Here is a 22,183-nt window from a genome sequence, read left to right as displayed (position 1 = left end):
AGGCTCCTCCAGCAGCATGGTTGGTGTGCTGCCTGCCTGCAACTCCATCATCAGAACTGGTTTCTATACGCATCTTTCGTAATGATCGAACGCCAACCCACCCGTTAATTGTGTCACGCTTTAAAGGTACCGCTCAGACACCACCTCACTTATCTCCATTCACTGCCCCTTTCCGACACTTTAATCTCTTTTACACTCAGAGCCTCAGACGGGTTGCGTTCCATCTTCCCACACGTCGTTTGGCTCTGTGTGTAGGGCCCTGTGGGACTGGGAGGCTTGTAAACATTGGGAGGCGAGGTTGAGGTGCGGGGTAAAAGGTCAAAGTGAAAGGAGTGTTTGGCCCTGCTCAGGAACACCTGAGGGTGGTGTGGTGGGGCTGTGGGGCGGGCTGGGTCCTCCACCCCTCCTTAGGTTTATTTTCTCTGATGGGCGTGATAGAAATGTCCTGCTTTAATGACCCTGGGAATGCATACAGTGCAATCAGGCCCTCCTCAAATGAAATAAAAGTTTATTGGTCGCGTACACAGATTTGCAGATGTAATCGCAGGGGGAGCAAAATGCTTGTGCTTCTAGCGCCAACAGTGCAGTAATACCTAGCAATAGAAGACAATACACACATAATCCAAAAAATAGAAATTAAGAAATATCAGAACGAGCAATGTCAGAGTCCAAAATATATACAGAAGTATTTGGACACCCTTTCAAATTAGTGGATTCTACCATTTCAGCCACACCCGTTGCTGACAGGTGTATAAAATCGAGTACACAGTCATGCAATCTCCATAAACAAGAATGGCCTTGTGAAGTGCACCAGTCCCTCCTGCAGCAAAGCACCCCCACAGCATGATGCTGCCACCCCTGTGCTTCACGGTTGGGATGGTGTTCTTCGGCTTGCAAGCTACCCCCTTTTTCCTCCAAACATAACGATGGTCATTATGGCCAAACAGTTATATTTTTGTTTCATCAGACCAGAGGACATTTCTCCAAAAAGTATGATCTTTATCCCCATGAGCAGTTGCAAACCGTAGTCTGGCTTTTTTATGGTGGTTTTGGAGCAGTGGCTTCTTCCTTGCTGAGCGGCCTTTCAGGTTATGTCGATATATAGCCTTGGTTTCTCAAATGACTGCCTCGCCTGGTTCACCAACTACTTCTCAGATAGAGTTCAATGTGTCAAATCGGAGGGCCTTTTGTCTGGACCTATGGCAGTCTCTATGGGGGTGCCACAGGGTTCAATTCTTGGGCCGACTCTTTTCTCCGTGTATATCAATGATGTCGCTCTTGCTGCTGGTGACTCTCAGATCCACCTCTACGCAGACGACACCATTTTGTATACATCTGGTCCTTCATTGGACACTGTGTTAACAAACCTCCAAACGAGCTTCAATGCCATACAACACTCCTTCAGTAGCCTCCAACTGCTCTTAAACACTAGTAAAACTAAATGCATGCTCTTCAATCGAACGCTGCTGGCACCCGCCCACCCGACTAGAATCACCACTCTCGACGGGTCTGACCTAGAGTATGTGGACAACTACAAATACCTAGGTGTCTGGTTAGACTGTAAACTCTCCTTCCAGACTCACATTAAGAATCTCCAATCCAAAGTTAAATCTAGAATCGGCTTCCTATTTCGCAACAAAGCCTCCTTCACTCATGCTGCCAAACATGCCCTCGTAAAACTGACTATCCTACCGATCCTTGACTTCGGCGATGTCATTTACAAAATAGCCTCCAACACTCTACTCAGCAAATTGGATGTAGTCTATCACAGTGCCATCCGTTTTGTCTCCAAAGCCCCATACACTACCCACCACTGTGACCTGTACGCTCTTGTTGGCTGGTCCTCACTACATGTTCGTCGTCAAACCCACTGGCTCCAGGCCATCTATAAATCACTGCTAGGCAAATCCCCGCCTTATCTTAGCTAATTGGTCACCATAGCAGCACCCACCCGTAGTCTGCGCTCCAGCAGGTATATCTCACTGGTCATTCCCAAAGCCAACACCTCCTTTGGCCGCCATTCCTTCCAGTTCTCTGCTGCCAATGACTGGAACGAATTGCAAAAATCTCTGAAGCTGGAGACTCTTATCTCCCTCACTAACTTTAAGCATCAGTTGTCAGAGCACCTTACCGATCACTGCATATGTACACAGCCCATCTGAAATTAGCCCACCCAACTACTTCATCCCTATATTGTTATTTATTTTGCTCTTTTGCACCCCAGTATCTCTATTTGCACATAATCTCTTGCACATCTAGCATTCCAGTGTTAATACTAATTGTAATTATTTTGCACTATAGCCTATTTATTGCCTTACCTCCATAACTTGCTACATTTGCACACACTGTATATATATTTTCTGTTGTATTTTATGACCTTATGTTTTTTTTACCCCATATGTAACTCTGTTGTTGTTTTTAATCGCACTGCTTTGCTTTATCTTGGCCTGGTCGCAGTTGTAAATGAGAACTTGTTCTCAACTGGCTTACCTGGTTAAATAAAGGTGAAATAAAAATAAAATAAAAAAATAGGACTCGTTTTACTGTGGATATACAGTTGAAGTCGGAAGTTTACATACACTTAGGTTGGAGTCATTAAAACTCGTTTTTCAACCACTCCACAAATTTCATGTTAACAAACTATAGTTTTGGCAAGTCGGTTAGGACATCTACTTTGTGCATTTTTCCAACAATTGTTTACAGACAGATTATTTCACTTATAATTCACTGTATCACAATTCCAGTGGGTCAGAAGTTTACATACACTAAGTTGACTGTGCCTTTAAACAGCTTGGAAAATTCTAGAAAATGATGTCATGGCTTTAGAAGCTTATGATAGGCTAATTGACATCATTTGAGTCAATTGGAGGTGTACCTGTGGATGTATTTCAAGGCCTACCTTCAAACTCAGTGCCTCTTTGCTTGACATCATGGGAAAATCAAAAAAATTAGCCAAGACCTCAGAAAAAAAATTGTAGACCTCCACAAGTTTGGTTCATCCTTGGGAGCAATTTCCAAACGCCTGAAGGTACCACGTTTATCTGTACAAACAATAATATGCAAGTATAAACACCATGGGACCACGCAGCTGTCATACTGCTCAGGAAGGAGACGTGTTCTGTCTGCTAGAGATGAACGTACTTTGGTGCGGAAAGTGCAAATCAATCCCAGAACAACAGCAAAGGACCTTGTGAAGATGCTGGAGGAAACAGGTACAAAAGTATCTATATCCACAGTAAAACAAGTCCTATATCGACATTACCTGAAAGGCCGCTCAGCAAGGAAGAAGCCACTGCTCCAAAACCGCCATAAAAAAGCCAGACTACGGCTTGCACCGCAAATGGGGACAAAGATCGTACTTTTTGGAGAAATGTCCTCTGGTCTGATGAAACAAAAGTAGAACTGTTTGGCCATAATGACCATCGTTATGTTTGGAGGAAAAAGAGGGCGGCTTGCAAGCCGAAGAACACCATCCCAACCGTGAAGCACGGGGGTGGCAGCATCATGCTGTGGGGGTGCTTTGCTGCAGGAGGGACTGGTGCACTTCACAAAATAGATGGCATCATGAGGAAGGAAAATTATGTGGATATATTGAAGCAACACCTCAAGACATCAGTCAGGAAGTTAAAGCTTGGTCGCAAATGGGTCTTCCAAATGGACAATGACTCCAAGCATACTTCCAAAGTTGTGGCAAAATGGCTTAAGGACAAAGCCAAGGTATTGGAGTGGCCATCACAAAGCCCTGACCTCAATCCTATAGAAAATGTGTGGGCAGAACTGAAAAAGCGTGTGCGAGCAAGGAGACCTACAAACCTGACTCAGTTACACCAGCTCTGTCAGGAGGAATGGGCCAAAATTCACCCAACTTATTGTGGGAAGCTTGTGGAAGGCTACCCGAAACGTTTGACCCAAGTTACATAATTTAATGGCAATGCTACCAAATGCTAATTGAGTGTATGTCAACTTCTTATCCCCTGGGAATGTGATGAAAGAAAAAAAAGCTGAAATAAATAATTCTCTACTATTATTCTAACATTTCACATTCTTAAAATAAAGTGGTGATCCTAACTGACCTAAAACAGGAATATTTACTAGGATTAAATGTCAGGAATTGTTAAAAATTGAGTTTAAATATATTTAAGGTGTATGTAAACTTCGGACTTCAACTGTACGTGGCAACGCAGTCATGGGTGAACAGGAATTACAGGAGGGGGCTGAGCATGCACCCTTGTGTGGCCCCCTTGTTGAGAATCAGCGTGGCGGATGTGTTGTTGCCTCCCTTCACCACTTGGGGTAAGCCCGTCAAGAAGTCCAGGACCCAGTTGCACATGGAGGGGTTCAGACCCAGGGCCTGAGCTTAATGATGAGCTTGGAGGGTACTATGGTGTTGAAGGCTGAGCTGTAGTCGATTAACAGCATTCTCATATAGGTATTCATCTTGTCCAGGTGGGATAGGGCAGTGTCATGGCGATGCGTCGTCCGTGGATCTGTTGGGGCGATATCCGAAATGTAGTGGGTCTAGGGTGTCGGGTAAGGTGGAGGTGATATCATCATTAACTAGCCTCTCCCAGCACTTCATGATGACAGAAGTGAGTGCTACGGGGCTATAGTCATTTAGTTCAGTTACTTTCACTTTCTTGGGTACAGGAACAATGGTGGACATCTTGAAGCAAGTGGGGACAACAGACTGGGATATGGAGTGATTGAATATGTCCGTAAACACTCCAGCCAGCTGGTCTGCACATGCTCTGAGGACGCGGCTTGGGATGCCATCTGGGCTGGCAGCCTTGCGAGGTTTAACACGCTTAAATGTTTTACTCACGTCGGCCACAGAGAATGAGAGCACATGGTCCTCGTGAGCAACGGGGGTCCACTTCGGCGGCTCAATGTTGTTTTTCCTCGAAGCGGGCAAAGGTGGTGTCCGGGAGCGAGGAGTCGGTGTCTGTGACGTGGCTGGCGCTGGAAGAGTAGCTGGGTGGAGAGAGGGGTGATGGAGACCCCCGGTGAGCCCCTCCAGTTGCCATGATGACATCACTCAGAGGAGGAGAAGAAGAGATGGGCCGATGCCAGCTGTAGTTGTCTCTGATAACACCTCACACTCTCACCATCTGCATGTTTTCGTTTAAGGGTTTGAATGTATGACATATGGGTGTGTGTGGAGGAATGTATGGATGTATTTACATGCCTTCCCCTGTGTCTGACTAAAACAATGATGAACAGAATCCATGTGTATGTGAGAGAGTATGAGAGAAAAACAGAGAGATAAACACACTGGGAACATCTCATCCTATTCAGTTCAAGCCCAGAACAGCCAAAAGGGTTAGATGAGGCATTTATTAGGGGTTACTGGGGGACTTATTGGGGTCCAATGGGCTTGCTGCCTGTCTAGGGACCTGTTAGTTACTATGAGTTAATAAAGGGGTTTGGTATGGCCCTTCTCTCTCTCTTATTCATTAATTGGGCATAATGAGGCTGTATGCATTAGCTTTTCAAAGAAAAGTCTGCCTGCTACCCCCTCAACCACCTAAACAGCACATCACAGAGCAGAAAACACACTGCCACTCTCTTCCTGTCCCACTCTGGCCATTAACCACCACTGCCACGGGACTCACAGCTTCTCCTTATTCAGTAGGGCTGTGTTGGTGTAGACAGGAGGGGGGCAATAAGCACCTATACCTAAACAGCCTCGTATGGGGAACACGACATCATATAATAATGCTGGTGATCTCCATCTGCTACAAGCAAATAATAACAGTTTAATTTGAGCAAGCTGTGCAGACCCGGGATCACAGGCTACAACTGTATGTAGCGTGGCAAGATGGAATCCAGACTTTGTGTTGCTTTTTAATTTCTTGGCAGTTGGCACTTCACTTAAATGTATTATTAATCAATCTAGCGCCAAAGGGATCAAATGTGCCCACATAAATACTATACCCAACACTACAGTGTCTGATTATACCTATTTTTAAAGCATCTTAGTTTTTTTGAAAATCCGATGCATTATTAATTTTGATAATCATTCTTTCTTTTTCCTGGTCGAGAGGGTCTTGCCTGGCTGTGCACAGAATGTACAGGAATATACAGGAATGTACGGCTGCATAGCTGGGAGTATATGTGTGCTTTCCCAAACATGCAATTATCACAAGGCAACAGCAGCTTGATGCATAGTTACTGGATCCAAACAGATCCAAATAATAATTTCAATAGTGTCCTTACTGTAATTGTGGTGCCCGGTACAATTTAAACAGGAAAGCCCAGAGGCAAGGCCCCAAGAGTGTTATCCTCTCCTTGTGTCCATGGCAACAATACTATCCGACATATCTGTACATCTTAAATAAGTCTCTCCATTCAGGTAAATCTGTCTAAATACAGTGTGGGTAGAACAGTGCATAGCTTAGCCCCCTAGGGTACAAAGATAGGGGGACAGGCCAGGGTGAGCAAAACACACTGGCTGCTTTACAGGAATCTTCAACAATGTGCTTCATCATTATGAAAAATAGTACTGTCTACTGTCTGGGTTTTTATATGAAATGACAAAAGAACTTTCAAAGCAGTGGTTGTGGCATGGTAAAGAGGATTGTAAAAAAAAAAAAAAAGACCTGTGAGTGAACCTAACACAGTTTGACATGCTGCATAACAGAAGGCTTAGCTGTCCAAACAGATCGGGACTGGAGGAAGGGATGGGTTGTTGCGTGACAGGTCACATGCGTCCCCTCTGATCCTTACCGTTTAGAAAATAAAACACTTTGTGTATCTAGTCCCGTCTATGTGAAGAATGCATAAGTTCTTGGACAAATTCACTTATAGTGTATCAAAGTAGTAAAAAGTTTAGTACTTGCACGCAATGACTACATCAAGCTTGTGACTCCACAAACTTGTTGGACGCATTTGCAGTTTGTTTTGGTTGTTTTGCCCAATAGTAACTGAATGTTTTTTTTTTTTTTTTCTAAGTGAGTAGATAAGATGTTTATGAACACATCAAAATTAATCATGATAATGCCATGATTAAGAAAAATCACAAATTAATCATGAATAATAATGAGTGAGAAGGTTAGAGGTTTCAACAAAACAGGCTAACCTCTCACCATTACCAATAACAGGGGAGGTTAGCATGTAGTAAATTAGGTACTAAACATTTGACTACTTTAATACAGTATAAGTGAATTTGTCCAAATACTTATGACTTCTTCATTTCTAAATGGTAAAACAGATATGTATGAAAATACCCTCAAATAAGAGCTGACATTCTGTACTGCTGCCTAATATGAAACATTATATCTCAAATATAAAAGGCTGGAGTATAGAGACAAATATATTTTTTAGGTTCACTCTCCAAATACATCTGGAGGAGAGTGTACCTCCTGTCCTCATTTAGCACCTACAGTGGGGAAAAAAAGTATTTAGTCAGCCACCAATTGTGCAAGTTCTCCCACTTAAAAAGATGAGAGAGGCCTGTAATTTTCATCATAGGTACACGTCAAATATGACAGACAAAATGAGGAAAAACCCCCCAGAAAATCACATTGTAGGATTTTTAATGAATTTATTTGCAAATTATGGTGGAAAATAAGTATTTGGTCAATAACAAAAGTTTCTCAATACTTTGTTATATACCCTTTGTTGGCAATGACACAGGTCAAACGTTTTCTGTAAGTCTTCACAAGGTTTTCACACACTGTTGCTGGTATTTTGGCCCATTCCTCCATGCAGATCTCCTCTAGAGCAGTGATGTTTTGGGGCTGTCGCTGGGCAACACAGACTTTCAACTCCCTCCAAAGATTTTCTATGGGGTTGAGATCTGGAGACTGGCTAGGCCACTCCAGGACCTTGAAATGCTTCTTACGAAGCCACTCCTTCGTTGCCCGGGCGGTGTGTTTGGGATCATTGTCATGCTGATAGACCCAGCCACGTTTCATCTTCAATGCCCTTGCTGATGGAAGGAGGTTTTCACTCAAAATCTCACGATACATGGCCCCATTCATTCTTTCCTTTACACGGATCAGTCGTCCTGGTCCCTTTGCAGAAAAACAGCCCCAAAGCATGATGTTTCCACCCCCATGATTCACAGTAGGTATGGTGTTCTTTGGATGCAACTCAGCATTCTTTGTCCTCCAAACACGACGAGTTGAGTTTTTACCAAAAAGTTATATTTTGGTTTCATCTGACCATATGACATTCTCCCAATCCTCTTCTGGATCATCCAAATGCACTCTAGCAAACTTCAGACGGGCCTGGACATGTACTGGCTTAAGCAGGGGGACACGTCTGGCACTGCAGGATTTGAGTCCCTGGCGGCGTAGTGTGTTACTGATGGTAGGCTTTGTTACTTTGGTCCCAGCTCTCTGCAGGTCATTCACTAGGTCCCCTCGTGTGGTTCTGGGATTTTTGCTCACCGTTCTTGTGATCATTTTGACCCCACGGGGTGAGATCTTGCGTGGAGCCCCAGATCGAGGGAGATTATCAGTGGTCTTGTATGTCTTCCATTTCCTAATAATTGCTCCCACAGTTGATTTCTTCAAACCAAGCTGCTTACCTATTGCAGATTCAGTCTTCCCAGCCTGGTGCAGGTCTACAATTTTGTTTCTGGTGTCCTTTGACAGCTCTTTGGTCTTGGCCATAGTGGAGTTTGGAGTGTGACTGTTTGAGGTTGTGGACAGGTGTCTTTTATACTGATAACAAGTTCAAACAGGTGCCATTAATACAGGTAACGAGTGGAGGACAGAGGAGCCTCTTAAAGAAGAAGTTACAGGTCTGTGAGAGCCAGAAATCTTGCTTGTTTGTAGGTGAACAAATACTTATTTTCCACCATTATTTGCAAATAAATTCATTAAAAATCCTACAATGTGATTTTCTGGATTTTTTTTCTTCTCAATTTGTCTGTCATAGTTGACATGTACCTATGATGAAAATTACAGGCCTCTCATCTTTTTAAGTGGGAGAACTTGCACAATTGGTGGCTGACTAAATATTTTTTTTCCCCACTGTACATTACATAAGTCCCTTGTTATGACCAGGATCACTATGAGCTCTCCAGTCGTTAAGAGTTTATCTCTACTCAACCGCAAAATTGTTGGGTACTAGGAATCCTTGGTATCCATCACCTGGCTACAGTAGGATTAGCTACTGTCCTCATTTAGCCCCTTTCTGCCCTTTCTTATGACCAGTATCAATACCCTCCATACTCCTTGTCCTTTAACTGAGTTTATCTGTCGCTTTTGTCAACTATATAATACAAAAATGTGTAACAGCATATGTGTGGAACTGTTAATGAATGGCATATACACTTTGAATACTCAATATTTCAAATGTTCAACATAAATAACAAAATAATGAAGTCTGTTGTAGGTTGCTTACTCTCTCTCCTTCTCGCTGAGCTTGTCTGTGATGGTGTCCTTGATGGAGGAGCGGGAACCCTTGTGGATGACAGGATACCTGAGAGGGATCTGCAGGAAGCAGCTGATCATCAGCACCAGGTGGGCCGTGTAACCCAGGGCAACCGCCACGCTCCCATCATCCTTCGCTGTACGAAAAAACAACAACAGGTCATTCCATCTCTGTTTGAAAGATTTACTGTGAAATGGTAGCAGAGGGTTTAAATGAAAAACGGTTTAATTGTATCTGATTTGAAACGCCATGCCTGTTAAATCACTTCAATGGCTGTGTTTTAATGGTTTATTACTCCAACACACTGTAATGCTAAGACTAGAAACCGAAGCTGGTCAAAATGGCAACAACCAGTCTCAGTGTTTCATATTTTCTTCAAAGCTTCATGAAGCTTTACTTCAAAGCAAGAGGTCAGCAATGCTCTGACTGCAATACTAATGTGTTTGATATATGTTTCATATAAATTAATTATATTGAAATTAAAGATCAAATCATGACGGGGTAAAATAATTTGAGTTTCTATCCTCAGAATGCAAACAAAAAATAAAGGCATCACAAACTGGAAAACACTTTGGTAACCAAGTAATCACACGGATGAAAAGCAGTCATTTATGTGGGCAAAGTGTTTTGAAAATGACACAAAGTGTGTTTTTGGTGACACAACATGCATGTACTCCTGAGTGGCGCAGTGGTCTAAGGCACTGCATCGCAGTGCTAACTGTGCCACTAGAGATCCTGGTTCGAATCCAGGCTCTGTCGCAGCCGGCCGCGACCGGGAGACTCATGGGCGGCGCACAATTGGCCCAGCGTCGTCCAGGGTAGGGGAGGGAATGGCCGGCAGGGATGTAGCTCAGTTGATAGAGCATGGCGTTTGCAACACCAGGGTTGTGGGTTCAATTCCCACGGGGGGCCAGTATAAAAAAATATGTATTCACTAACTGTAAGTCGCTCTGGATAAGAGCGTCTGCTAAATGACTAAAATGTAAATGTAATGAAAACTTCAACTGCTGTAAAATACTGTACCAAATTTACTTCAAAATACCTAATTTACTTCAGAAATGTACATGACAAGCAAAACCGTCACAAACTAGCCCCTCGTGGCTCATTTACATTTTAGGTGGAAATTCTTTCAAGTTCACAAAAGCAGAGCAGCAGGACATTGTTCCAGGCGTAAAGCTAATGCTTTCCAAATTCCCAAATCATAGTGCTTTTGTCTTAATGCATTGGAATCTCAGACTAGTAGCGCTTAAATATGGTGTCTACAAGACCTTGTATTACAGTGGCTTGCGAAAGTATTCACCCCCCTTGGCATTTTTCCTATTTTGTTGCCTTACAACATGGAATTACAATGGATTTTTTTGGGCCGTTGTATCATTTCATTTACACAACATGCCTACCACGTTGAAGATGCAAAATATTTTTTATTGTGAAACAAACAAGAAATAAGACAAATAAAACAGAAAACTTGATTGTGCATTACTATTCACCACCCCCCCCCCCCCAAAGTCAATACTTTGTAAAGCCACCTTTTGCAGCAATTACAGCTGCAAGTATCTTGGGGTATGTCTCTATAAGCTTGGCACATCTAGCCACTGGGATTTTTGCCCATTCTTCAAGGCAAAACTGCTCCAGCTCCTTCAAGTTGAATGGGTTCCGCTGGTGTACAGCAATCTTTAAGTCATACCACAGATTCAATTGGATTGAGGTCTGGGCTTTGACTAGGCCATTCCAAGACATTTAAATGTTTCCCCTTAAACCACTCAAGTGTTGCTTTAGCAGTATGCTTAGGGTCATTGTCCTGCTTAAGGTGAACCTCCGTCCCAGTCTCAAATCTCTGGAAGATTGAAACAGGTTTCCCTCAAGAATTTCCCTGTATTTAGCGCCATTCATCATTACTTCAATTCTGACCCGTTTCCCAGTCCCTGCCGATGAAAAACATCCCCACAGCATGATGCTGCCACCATGCTTCACTGTGGGGATGGTGTTCTCGAGGTGATGAGAGGTGTTGGGTTTGCGCCAGACATAGTGTTTTCCTTGATGGCCAAAAAGCTCAATTTTAGTCTCATCTGACCAGAGTACCTTCTTCCATATGTTTGGGGAGTCTCCCACATGCCTTTTGGCGAACACCAAACGTGTTTGCTTATTTTTTTCTTGAAGCAATGGCTTTTTTCTGGCCACTCTTCCGTAAAGCCCAGCTCTGTGGAGTGTACAGCTTAAAGTGGTCCTATGGACAGATACACCAATCTCTGCTGTGGAGCTTTGCAGCTCCTTCAGGGTTATCTTTGGTCTCTTTGTTGCTTCTCTGATTAATGCCCTCCTTGCCTGATGAGTTTTGGTGGGCGGCCCTCTCTTGGCAGGTTTGTTGTGGTGCCATATTCTTTCCATTTTTTAATAATGGATTTAATGGTGCTCCGTGGGATGTTCAAAGTTTTGGATATTTTTTTATAACCCAACCCTGATCTGGACTTCTCCACAACTTTGTCCCTGACCTGTTTGGAGAGCTCCTTGGTCTTCATGGTGCCGCTTGCTTGGTGGTGCCTCTTGCTTAGTGGTGTTGCAGACTCTGGGGCCTTTCAGAACAGGTGTATATATACTGAAATCATGTGGCAATTTGATTGCACACAGGTGGATTTTATTTAACTAATTATGTGACTTCTGAAGGTAATTGGTTGCACCAGATCTTATTTAGGGGCTTCATAGCAAAGGGGGTGAATACATATGCACGCACCACTTTTCCGTTATTGAGTTTTTTATAATTTTCTGAAACAATTAATTTTTTTCATTTCACTTCACCAATTTGGACTATGTTGTGTATGTCCATTACATGAAATCCAAATAAAAATCCATTTAAATTACAGGATGTAATGCAACAAAATAGGAAAAACGCCAAGGGGGATGAATACTTTTGCAAGGCACTGTATATCATTCTTGTGTCTGCAGCACCTCTGACACCAGCGCTGAGGCCATGGAGCTGACTACCTTTTAGACTGCCAATATTTTCACATATTTCCCCATAAAACTAGTTATATCCAACAGGAATGTCAGATAAAGGAAACATAAGTTCAACTGACATGTACTGGGGCAACCGAAGAACCACAGCTAGGCAGCCTCAGATGACAGGGAAGGCTTAGTTACCTCAGAGCGAGAGAAAGCACTGGGGGTGCCTTGTTTCCACCCTATGACCCCCTTTTCCTTAGCAGCATCTCCCCTCTACCCTCACCTTCTCCAACCTCCCCTTCCTCTCCCGTCTCCTCTCCCCTCTCATATCTCCTCCAGCCTCTCCCGTCTCCTCTCCCCTCTCATATCTCCTCCAGCCTCTCCAGTCTCCTCTCATATCTCCTCCAGCCTCTCCCCTCTCCCGTCTCCTGTAACCTCTCCCCTCTCTCTTCACCTTATCCAGCCTCTCCCATCTCCCCTCTCCCATTTCCTGTCCCCTGTCTCCTACAGCGTCACCCTTCTACCCTCTCTCCTCAGTCTCCCCAGGCAGGGTTGGTTGGATTAGGCTGTGCAGCCCTGACCACAGTGGGTCACAAATCTACCACATCCTACCCTGCAGGCAGGCAACCGTCCCGTCTGTCACTCAACAACCACACAGTTCTGGACATGGTCGACTTAACACTGGGCTGGTCCTCCTCCCAGGGAGGGCCCCACAGAAATCAGAGGGTCAAAGGTCAGGCCTCCATGATGGGGTAAGGTCAGGAAAGTGGGGTACTGTATAGCTGTTATGGTTAAGGTGGTGTTAGACAGGATGTGTGGCCAGGCAGTCCCTCTTTCTCACCTCCTGTAGGCCTCTGTCCATCTCCCTCTCTGTTCTACAACACAGCCACACCACATGCTCCACACCACTCTGCCCAAGGCTGAGAGGGAAGGGAGGACAAGACAGGTTGGAGGGGGGTTGGGAGTGTGTTAGGACGCCCCTTGTAGGCCTCTTCGTCTCCTACAACACTGCCACACCACATGCTACGTGGTTTACTCACTAGATTTCCACCACCCCCGCGGAGCTCGGAGGGCGAGACAGAGGCAGCCGCACACCTCCACAGGGGACGGGAAGCCACTCAACGCTGCAATCACAAACGACGAGCCGTCACGTCAGGACGGGGATGAGGGGGATGGAGGGTGGAGGGGGGTGTGCATGCTCACACCTAACACTGGGTTTGGCGGTTGGAGTGGAGGGAGGTAGCCTCGTACAAACCATCCTGATCTTGTGAGCTTATATTCTGTTTCACTACGAGATTACGATTGTTCGTACGAGGCTAGGGGGGAGGCAGGAGGCTGCTGCATCCAAAGATGAGCAGGGATAGCAATGGAGGGGTGTTAGAGAAGCCACACATGCTAAACCTGGCTCCCACAGGCCAAACCTGCTTCGCTGGCTGAGAAAGACAAATCTGACTTTCCACAACACACACAGGTGCGATATGGAGGAAATTAGATGAATAACACTTTCCAAATGTAAGCCACTCTTGAATCATCATCATCATATCATCCAGACCTCTGCCGTGTAAAGACGCACACACACACAAACACACACACACACACAATCCTCATCTGCTGCCCACAGTAAATGAGGCAGACTTCTGACATACTTTGCAGATAATACTATGCTGTATACATAACTATGAAACATTCTATTGGCCTACACAGATAATAGTTTAACAATATGTGCGGTGGAGAAATGGAGATATGAACTAACAGTGCAGCAGAGAGGTGTGTAAAGAGAGAAACTGTGACTGTCTCATCCCTACACACTACCTCCCAGTCACCCATGGGTCTCACCACTCACTCCTTCGCCTTTTATCAATTAGATTTGCTCACCTACTGCATTCTCTCTCCTCCATCCTCTCTCGCCTCCTTTTGAAAAAGGTCAAAGTTAATCGAGGAGAGTCGACGAGGAGAGTGAACGTGGATGGAAATGTGCTTGCTTGAAATGAGACGGTCCTTCTCCACTCGGGAATCATTAGGCAAATGAAGTTTACAGGGGTAGATCCCATAATAAATGTGTAAAGTGCAAAAAATATATATTAAGTAAGTTGTGCAAGACATTTTATATCTAAAACAATAAGTAGCATATTGTTTTTAAACATGTGCATGTTTTTCTCCTCTGACCAAACAAAAATTGATTCAAAGGCAGATTTCAAAACTCTTCCGCGGTAGGATACACTTGTGCTTCCTCACCATGAGGAGGCTTTCAAGGAGGGGAGGACCGTCTTCCGTTTGCCTAATAACGAACTGACACACTTCTCGACCACTCTACAATTTATTGGTTTCCGGGTCACAGAGGAGAGAGGACGGAGGAAAGAGGATGGAGGAGAGAGGACGGAGGACAGACGTTTTCCCAAACAAGAAAACCCCATTCACTCTCTGGTCCTTATAGAGTAGCTTGGCAGCAGAAATCTCAGACTCCAGAGGTCAAATAGACAGGAAGCAATTTCCACATTCTTGGATGATGGGGAGCACTTTGTTGGCCATGGACCAGCTTCCATTCACAGAAGGTTGCTTCCAAGGAGTATGTTGAAACCTTTCCGGTGTTACTACTTGGACTTTCTATCAGGGTATTTAATCTAGCCCAGTGGTCACCAATCTCCAAGCCATTCCTAGTCGATCGCCAAATATTTCTGTAAAAAACCCAACGATAAAGCCTTGCGTTCCTATTTTTTTGGGGTGGACGATATGACGGTATTTGACTGTATTTTATGTTTTTGAATAATAAAAGTTATACATTTGCTTTATGAGTATTTTCATCAATTTCTGCATTTCCTGCACTCATTTGATATAATTTCCACTCTGCCACGTAGGGCTGCACAATATGGGCAAAAGATCTAGGCCTTATCTTTAACTAAATGTAGCAATTGCGATTTGACTTGCGATTTAGCGCAAAAAACTTGAACTTGGGTGAACTGTTGGAATCATGGAAATAGAATGATTATTCTAATTCTATAGTTAAAATATAATAGTGGGCACTTTAAATACAGGGTTGTTTGACATATGAAAATGCCAGGGAGGAGTTATTGTGATAGGGTAAGAACAAAAGTGTTGATAAGTGTTTCCTACTTTATGTAGCTAACATATTCATGCTTCACTTATTCCTCTCTGATTTAGAAGATACTGTTGCACAAACAACATGCTGATTTAGGTCTACACCAGCACTGGTATTATCAGGCTGTATAGCTGGTTATGTTTGATCTGACTATCTAGCTAGTGATTAGCATTAGCGGCTAACACAATTTAGGTCCAACTTCCTAAGATAATACAAACTGTACAATAATACAAGCGGTTTTCAGATGTAAGAAACACAAACTAATAGTGTCATTAAAGAACGCTAGTGGATTTGTATTAAGAAGCAAAGTGAAAACAGCATCATTGTCATCAACATTGTTGCATGTGCTGCGTTGACCATGGAGACTGAATGCATGTGTCTTGTGGTTGAGCAAACAACAAATGCGCTCCTTGAGTGACAGGGGACAGGGCTAGGTCTGTGTGGAAAACAGCACAGAGAGAGAGGACTCAAGTAGTGGACTAAACTATAAAAATAGATGTTACACACGGCGTATCACATTTAACAAACCAAACATTCAAATACCGTTATAGAAGGTAAAGTAAAAACTCAAACCGGTCCGTGCATCAATATCGGTATACAGTCAAATAAGGCCCTAAAATCGGCCCTAAAATCAAGTGCACCTATAGGCCTACCGATGGCCAATCGGTTGGCTCAGATTACCATGTCTGCAGTAACCTAATGCAGCAGGGGTAAAATAAAGTTTAATTGAGCGCACAGAAAAGTTGATACTGTGAGATTTCTAAACTTTTAAAACCATGACTAGAGAGAGACTATCAATGAATACAGCAAAGAGCTGCTGTTTTTATGAGCGAGTTGATGTTTTTACTCAGCACTGTCAACACTTTTTATTCAACACTTGTGCGTTCTCAATACTTCCACTTGCGCTTCAACCAGCACTGCAGCTGCAAAAAATGAGTAGGAAATTGTATCGATAGGCTTGTGTTGTTATTATTCGCGGCTTGGCTCTTTTTTAATATCGAGGAATATTTCACTTTCTCTGGTCATAGGATTAACAACGAATTTGTGCATGAGGCAGAAATAATGCGGTGCTACTAGAGTTTCACCATCAGCTGGAAGACGATGTCCCCTTTTTGTTCAGTGTCAGTGGCGGAAAGGGAGAGCGGAGGGACGTTGAGAGGCAGACTCTCTGAGTCTGCTGCTCTCTCCCTCTGCTGAGACTGGCCATCAGATGCTGGCACCATCAGCCCAGTAAAGAAAATAGCACATTTTTTAAATGTATGCTCACTCAGCTGTGCCTCACAAGTAATACAACAACTGATCTATTATCAGTGTGATCATATAGCCTACCTCAAATTTTGAAATATAATTTTCAAAATGGTCTGAGAAGAACAACAATGCATTGGCAGGGCAATTAAAGCAAAGCCAATATGCGGTGATAATGTATTGGCCCTCTAGTCTACTGAACAAACCCCACTGTTACAGTACTGTTTTTAATAGGTTAATGTTGCATATGCTTACGTTTTAAGTCATGTTCGCAAAAAATCTGAGCGGTAGATCTCGGCTTGCATTTTGACTCAGAAAGTGATCTTGACTCTGAAAAGGTTTGTGACCACTGATCTAGCCCATACACACACAGCTGCCTCAGCCATTAAAGTTACAGTTTCCTCCACCAGCTGCTACTTCTGAAACACTTGTCATTGAACCTTAGAGCAGATATTGTACTTTTGTAGTGCACTATACAGGGAATAGGGTGCCATTTGGGTCACAAAACATAGTCAGAAGTTTGAACCTTCAATAAAAGGAAGCAGGTGAGCCCTATGTTATGCGTGTCTCTGTGTCACTCCAAACCCCTCCATTTCCTGATTAAATAGATAGGTTACCTTGGAAATCCTCAGAGTTGGGCAGCTTCACTCCACAGATGACATAATCGGACTGATTAGCCTGCAGGGAAATTAAACAAGAGTTTTATGAGGATGAGAATCCAAGAACCAAAAATACCATATTCAAAGAGCAGGAGAGAAAATGTAGCGTGAGGGGAAGGGAAAAGCTTAGGGAGCAAAGAGGGCACTCTCCTCAGAAATTGTATTTTAATGACCACTGACTATTTAAGCCATTCAGCTCTGTCACAGAACATATTCAGACTGAAAATATAACTGTGCATGCATGCGTTACTCATGGGGGTTACTCACGGCCGTGGTGACCACATCGATGGGGTAGATGTAGGAGAGCTCAGAGAGGAGCTGACGACATCGGAAGGTGAGCTGAGCATTGGACTTGAGGAACAGCTCTCTGGGGAGACAGACACAGAGACAGTCACGCACACACCCACTTGATGACTCTGTCAGACTCACTTCCCTGACCAACACAAAGAGGACATCAACAGAGGAGGAGGAGGAAGAGGACTGGGGATGGAAAGGACAAGAGACTGGGTCACATAGACAGGGACAAAGAGAGGCAGGAGGATAGAAAGGAGGAAAGGAAAATGGGTGGAAAGGATAGTTGAGGTGAGGAAGAGGAGAAAGGGGGGATGGGTAGAAAGACAGAGCGAAGGTACAGTACATTAATATAGACATATAATAGGTGAGGGAAAAAGAGCCAGAGTGGGGATGGGGAGAGATGTGAGGCGAGACCTGACATCTCAGCTGTAGAGACAGCTAGAGAGGGAGAAAGGGCATAAGAGGTGTAGGTTGGGGGATAGGGGGATAGGGAGGTGAGGTGAGGGATGCAGGGTAGCTATGGTTAGTAATGAGGGGTGGCGGTGCATTGAAGAGGAGAATAGCAGGGGTGTGTATGTCTTGGCCCAGGCCTGGATGAGAGAGACCTAATGGCTCTGCTCTGAATCATTTCCACAGTAATTGTAAGAGCAACTCAATTATCATAACTGCCAAATGACACCCCCCCCACCCACCCACCCACTCCTACCAGATTTGGCAGGGAGGGGAATTCGCAACCCTGACCTGCCTAGGTGAGAAAGGTGAAACTTCTGGAATAATGTTTGCTTTCTCATGTCCACCTCTTGACAGCTACTGGAGTCTGACTTCAGAGCAGTCTGAGAAGTCAGAAGTGTGTGTGTTTGTGTGTGTGTGTGTTAGTGAGAGAGTGAGAGAGAGTTTGTGCATGTACAGTACTCTATAAGTGTGAGTCTGTACAGTACTGTATGTCCCAGCACTTGGGGAGTACAGTTTTGTGGGTAATGGGCCATTATTTCAGACACATTGGGGAGAAAATGATCATTGGATGTGAAATAGTTCTCCTCGTCTTTCACATGTACTTCCCACCCATCCTGCTGTGCCTGCCTCCCTGCCTGCCCATCTGCCTCCCTGCCTGCTTGTCTGTCTGTCTGCCTGCCCATCTGCCTCCCTGTCTGCCTCCCTGCCTGTCTGCCTCCCTAGTGGCTTTGTAGACTCAGAAGATTCTTCCAAGAAACCTCCCATCTCAATACAGCCGACTTAGTTTTATCTGTTCTGGTTAAGTCCAGATGCAAGACCCTCCAATCCCCCATTTAAACCCAAACCACCACAAACATACACACTTCCAGGAACCTGCTTATTACATGAACACAGCAACTCTCTCAAACAAACACTTTTTTTCACCTGCTGAACTTTAAATACACATTTTTCCAGGGGTGGACGCTAGGCAGATGCATGAGTGTCAAAGGCAATTTCCTTGTTTACATGATGCATTGGTGGGTTTCTTTTTACACTGCCCGGCCAGCTAGTGTGTATACTGTAGCATTGTGCTTTTGCTCCTGCTCTGCCCTGGTCCCTTCACTGCTAGGTACCCAGACAACCAAACTGTGTATACAGGGTCGACACACACTGTGTGCACCCCTGCAGGCCAAGGCAGACACATCAGACTGGTCTTTGACACAATCTGCTTACTCTCTCTCAGGCTATAAACACAAATAGGCAGTGCCGAGCCAACATCCCCTCTTTGTAGGCAGGCTGTAATCTCCACACAGCATTTAGAACAATTGACAGCATATTAGAACACGCCATTCTGTGGGGCCTAGGTAATTTCTAGCAGATGGCGTGGTGAACGAACTGGAGCGTGTGTATAAAAATATATGCTTTAATTACAGGTTGACACTTACCTTTTGGCAGTGCATTCTTTCTGCTGCTTTGTTAACGACTCCCTCTCCATCTCCAGACTCTGGTGTTTGGTAGAGAATGCTTCCTCTAGGGAGAGATAAGGGGGGATGACAGAGAGAGGGAGAGAGAGAAAGATAAAAGAGAGTGACAGAAGAGAGGAATCCGAGAATAGAGAGAGAGGGAAAGAAAGGGAGAGATGAATATGAGAGATATAGAGAGAGTGATAGCGAAAGAGATGAAAGCAACAGGGAGAGAGGGAAAGAGAAAATGAGGTGGTCAATTACCAGGTGTGTTCTGTTCTGGTAAATTACCAGGTGTGTTCTGTTCTGGTAAATTACCAGGTGTGTTCTGTTCTGGTAAATTTGCACTAGTGTCTGTGTGTCTCTTCAAATCAAATCAAAACAGGTGTAGACCTTACCGTGAAATGCTTACTTACAAGCCCTTAACCAACAATGCAGTTTTAAGAAAAACAAGAGTCAATGTGCGGGGCTACAGGCTACAGGTTAGTCGATGTAATTGAGCTAATATGTACATGTAGATAGACGGGGGGGGGGGGGGGTAGTCCTAGTAGCCATGCAAATAGTCCTAGTAGCTGATTAGCTGTTCAGCAGTCTTATGGACACTCAAATACCTAGGTGTCTGGTTAGACCGTAAACTCTCCTTGCAGACTCACATTAAGCATCTCCAATCCAAAGTTAAATCTAGAATCGGCTTCCTGTTTCGCAACAAAGCCTCCTTCACTCATGCTGCTAAACATGCCCTCGTAAAACTGACTATCCTACCGATCCTTGACTTCGGCGATGTCATTTACAAAATAGCCTCCAACACTCTACTCAGCAAATTGGATGTAGTCTATCACAGTGCCATCCGTTTTGTCACCAAAGCCCCATATACTACCCACCATTGTGACCTGTACGCTCTCGTTGGCTGGCCCTCACTACATATTCGTCGCCAAACCCACTGGCTCCAGGTCATCTATAAATCACTTCTAGGCAAATCCCCGCCTTATCTTAGCTCATTGGTCACCATAGCAACATCCACCCATAGTATGCGCTCCAGCAGGTACAGTGCTATGAAAAAGTATTTGCCCCCTTTCTAATTTTCTCTACTTTTGCATATTTGTGATACTGAATGTTATCAGATCTTCAACCAAAACCTAATATTAGATAAAGGGAACATAAGTGAACAAATAACACAACAATTACATATTTATTTCATAAACAAAGTTATGTGTGAAAAAGTAATTGCCCCCTTACACTCAATAACTGGTTGTGCCACCTTTAGCTGCAAGACTCCAGCCAAATGCTTCCTGTAGTTGTTGATCAGTCTCTCACGTCGCTGTGGAGGAATTTTGGCCCACTCTTCCATGCAGAACTGCTTTAACTCAGTGACGTGTGGGTTTTCAAGCATGAACTGCTCTTTTTAAGTCCTGCCACAACATCTCAATTGGGATTAGGTCTGGACTTTGACTAGGCCATTCCAAAAATGTGTTTTGGATCATTGTCTTGCTGCATGACCCAGATGCGCTTCAGCTTCAGCTCACAGACGGATGATCTGACGTTCTCCTGTAGAATTCTCTGATAAAGAAAAGAATTCATGGTTCCTTCTATTAAGGCAAGTCGTCCAGGTCCTGAGGCAGCAAAGCATCCCCAAACCATAACACCACCACCACCATGCTTGGCCTTTGGTAAGGCATTACTGGAACCATGTCGTCCAAAAATATACTTTTGAATCATCTGTCCATAGAACGTTCTTCCAAGAGTCTTGATGATCATCCAGGTGCTTTTTGGCAAACTTGAGTCAACTTTTTGGACGAGATGGGCCCCATTATGCCTGGCGAAAACCAAACTCTGCATTCCACAGTAAGAACATCATACCAAAGGTCAAGCGTGGTGGTGGTGGTGTGATGGAACCATGAATTCTGCTCTGTATCAGAGAATTCTACAGGAGAATGTCAGACCATCCGTCTGTGAGCTGAAGCTGAAGCGCAGCTGGGTCATGCAGCAAGACAATGATCCAAAACACACAATCAAGTCTACATGAAAATTGCTAAAAAGCAACAAATTGGAAGTGTTGGAATGGCCTAGTCAAAGTCCAGACCTAATCCCAATTGAGATGTTGTGGCAGGACTTGAAACGAGCAGTTCATGCTTGAAAACCCACACGTCACTGAGTTAAAGCAGTTCTGCATGGAAGAGTGGGCCAAAATTCCTCCACAGTGACTGGTCAACAACTACAGGAAGCATTTGGTTGGAGTCATTGCAGCTAAAGGTGGCACAACCAGTTATTGAGTGTAAGGGGGAAATTACTTTTTCACACAGGGGAATTGGGTGTTGCATAACTTTGTTTATGAAATAAATGAAATAAATATGTAATTGTTGTGTTATTTGTTCACTTATGTTCCCTTTATCTAATATTAGGTTTTGGTTGAATATCTGATAACATTCAGTATCACAAATATGCAAAAGTAGAGAAAATTAGAAAGGGGGCAAATACTTTTTCATAGCACTGTACATCTCACTGGTCATCCCCAAAGCCAACACCTTCTTTGGCCACCATTCCTTCCAGTTCTCTGCTGCAAATGACTGGAATGCATTACAAAAATCTCTGAAGCTGGAGACACTTAACTCCCTCATTAACTTTAAGCATCAGTTGTCAGAGCAGCTTACTTACTGTACACAGCCCATCTGTAA

The 22,183-nt window shown here is 44.0% G+C and overlaps 1 protein-coding gene across 1 annotated transcript in view; it reads right to left on the bottom strand.

Moving 5' to 3' along the window:
* Nucleotides 1-22,183, bottom strand: part of LOC311142329 (UV radiation resistance-associated gene protein-like) — a 145,389-nt gene that overhangs the window by 73,900 nt on the left and 49,306 nt on the right. The window contains exons 9-12 of the mRNA XM_084177956.1: nt 19,494-19,578; nt 17,590-17,689; nt 17,281-17,341; nt 9,355-9,520 (exon numbers count right to left, since the gene is read on the bottom strand). Of these exons, the coding sequence (XP_084034082.1) occupies nt 9,355-9,520; nt 17,281-17,341; nt 17,590-17,689; nt 19,494-19,578 (412 nt within the window). The remainder of the gene's footprint in view (nt 1-9,354; nt 9,521-17,280; nt 17,342-17,589; nt 17,690-19,493; nt 19,579-22,183) is intronic.

This window comes from Coregonus lavaretus (assembly GCF_964263955.1).
Source record: "Coregonus lavaretus genome assembly, chromosome: 15".
Taxonomy (NCBI): Eukaryota; Metazoa; Chordata; class Actinopteri; order Salmoniformes; family Salmonidae; genus Coregonus; species Coregonus lavaretus.
This window is presented reverse-complemented; position numbering and strand designations above follow the sequence as displayed.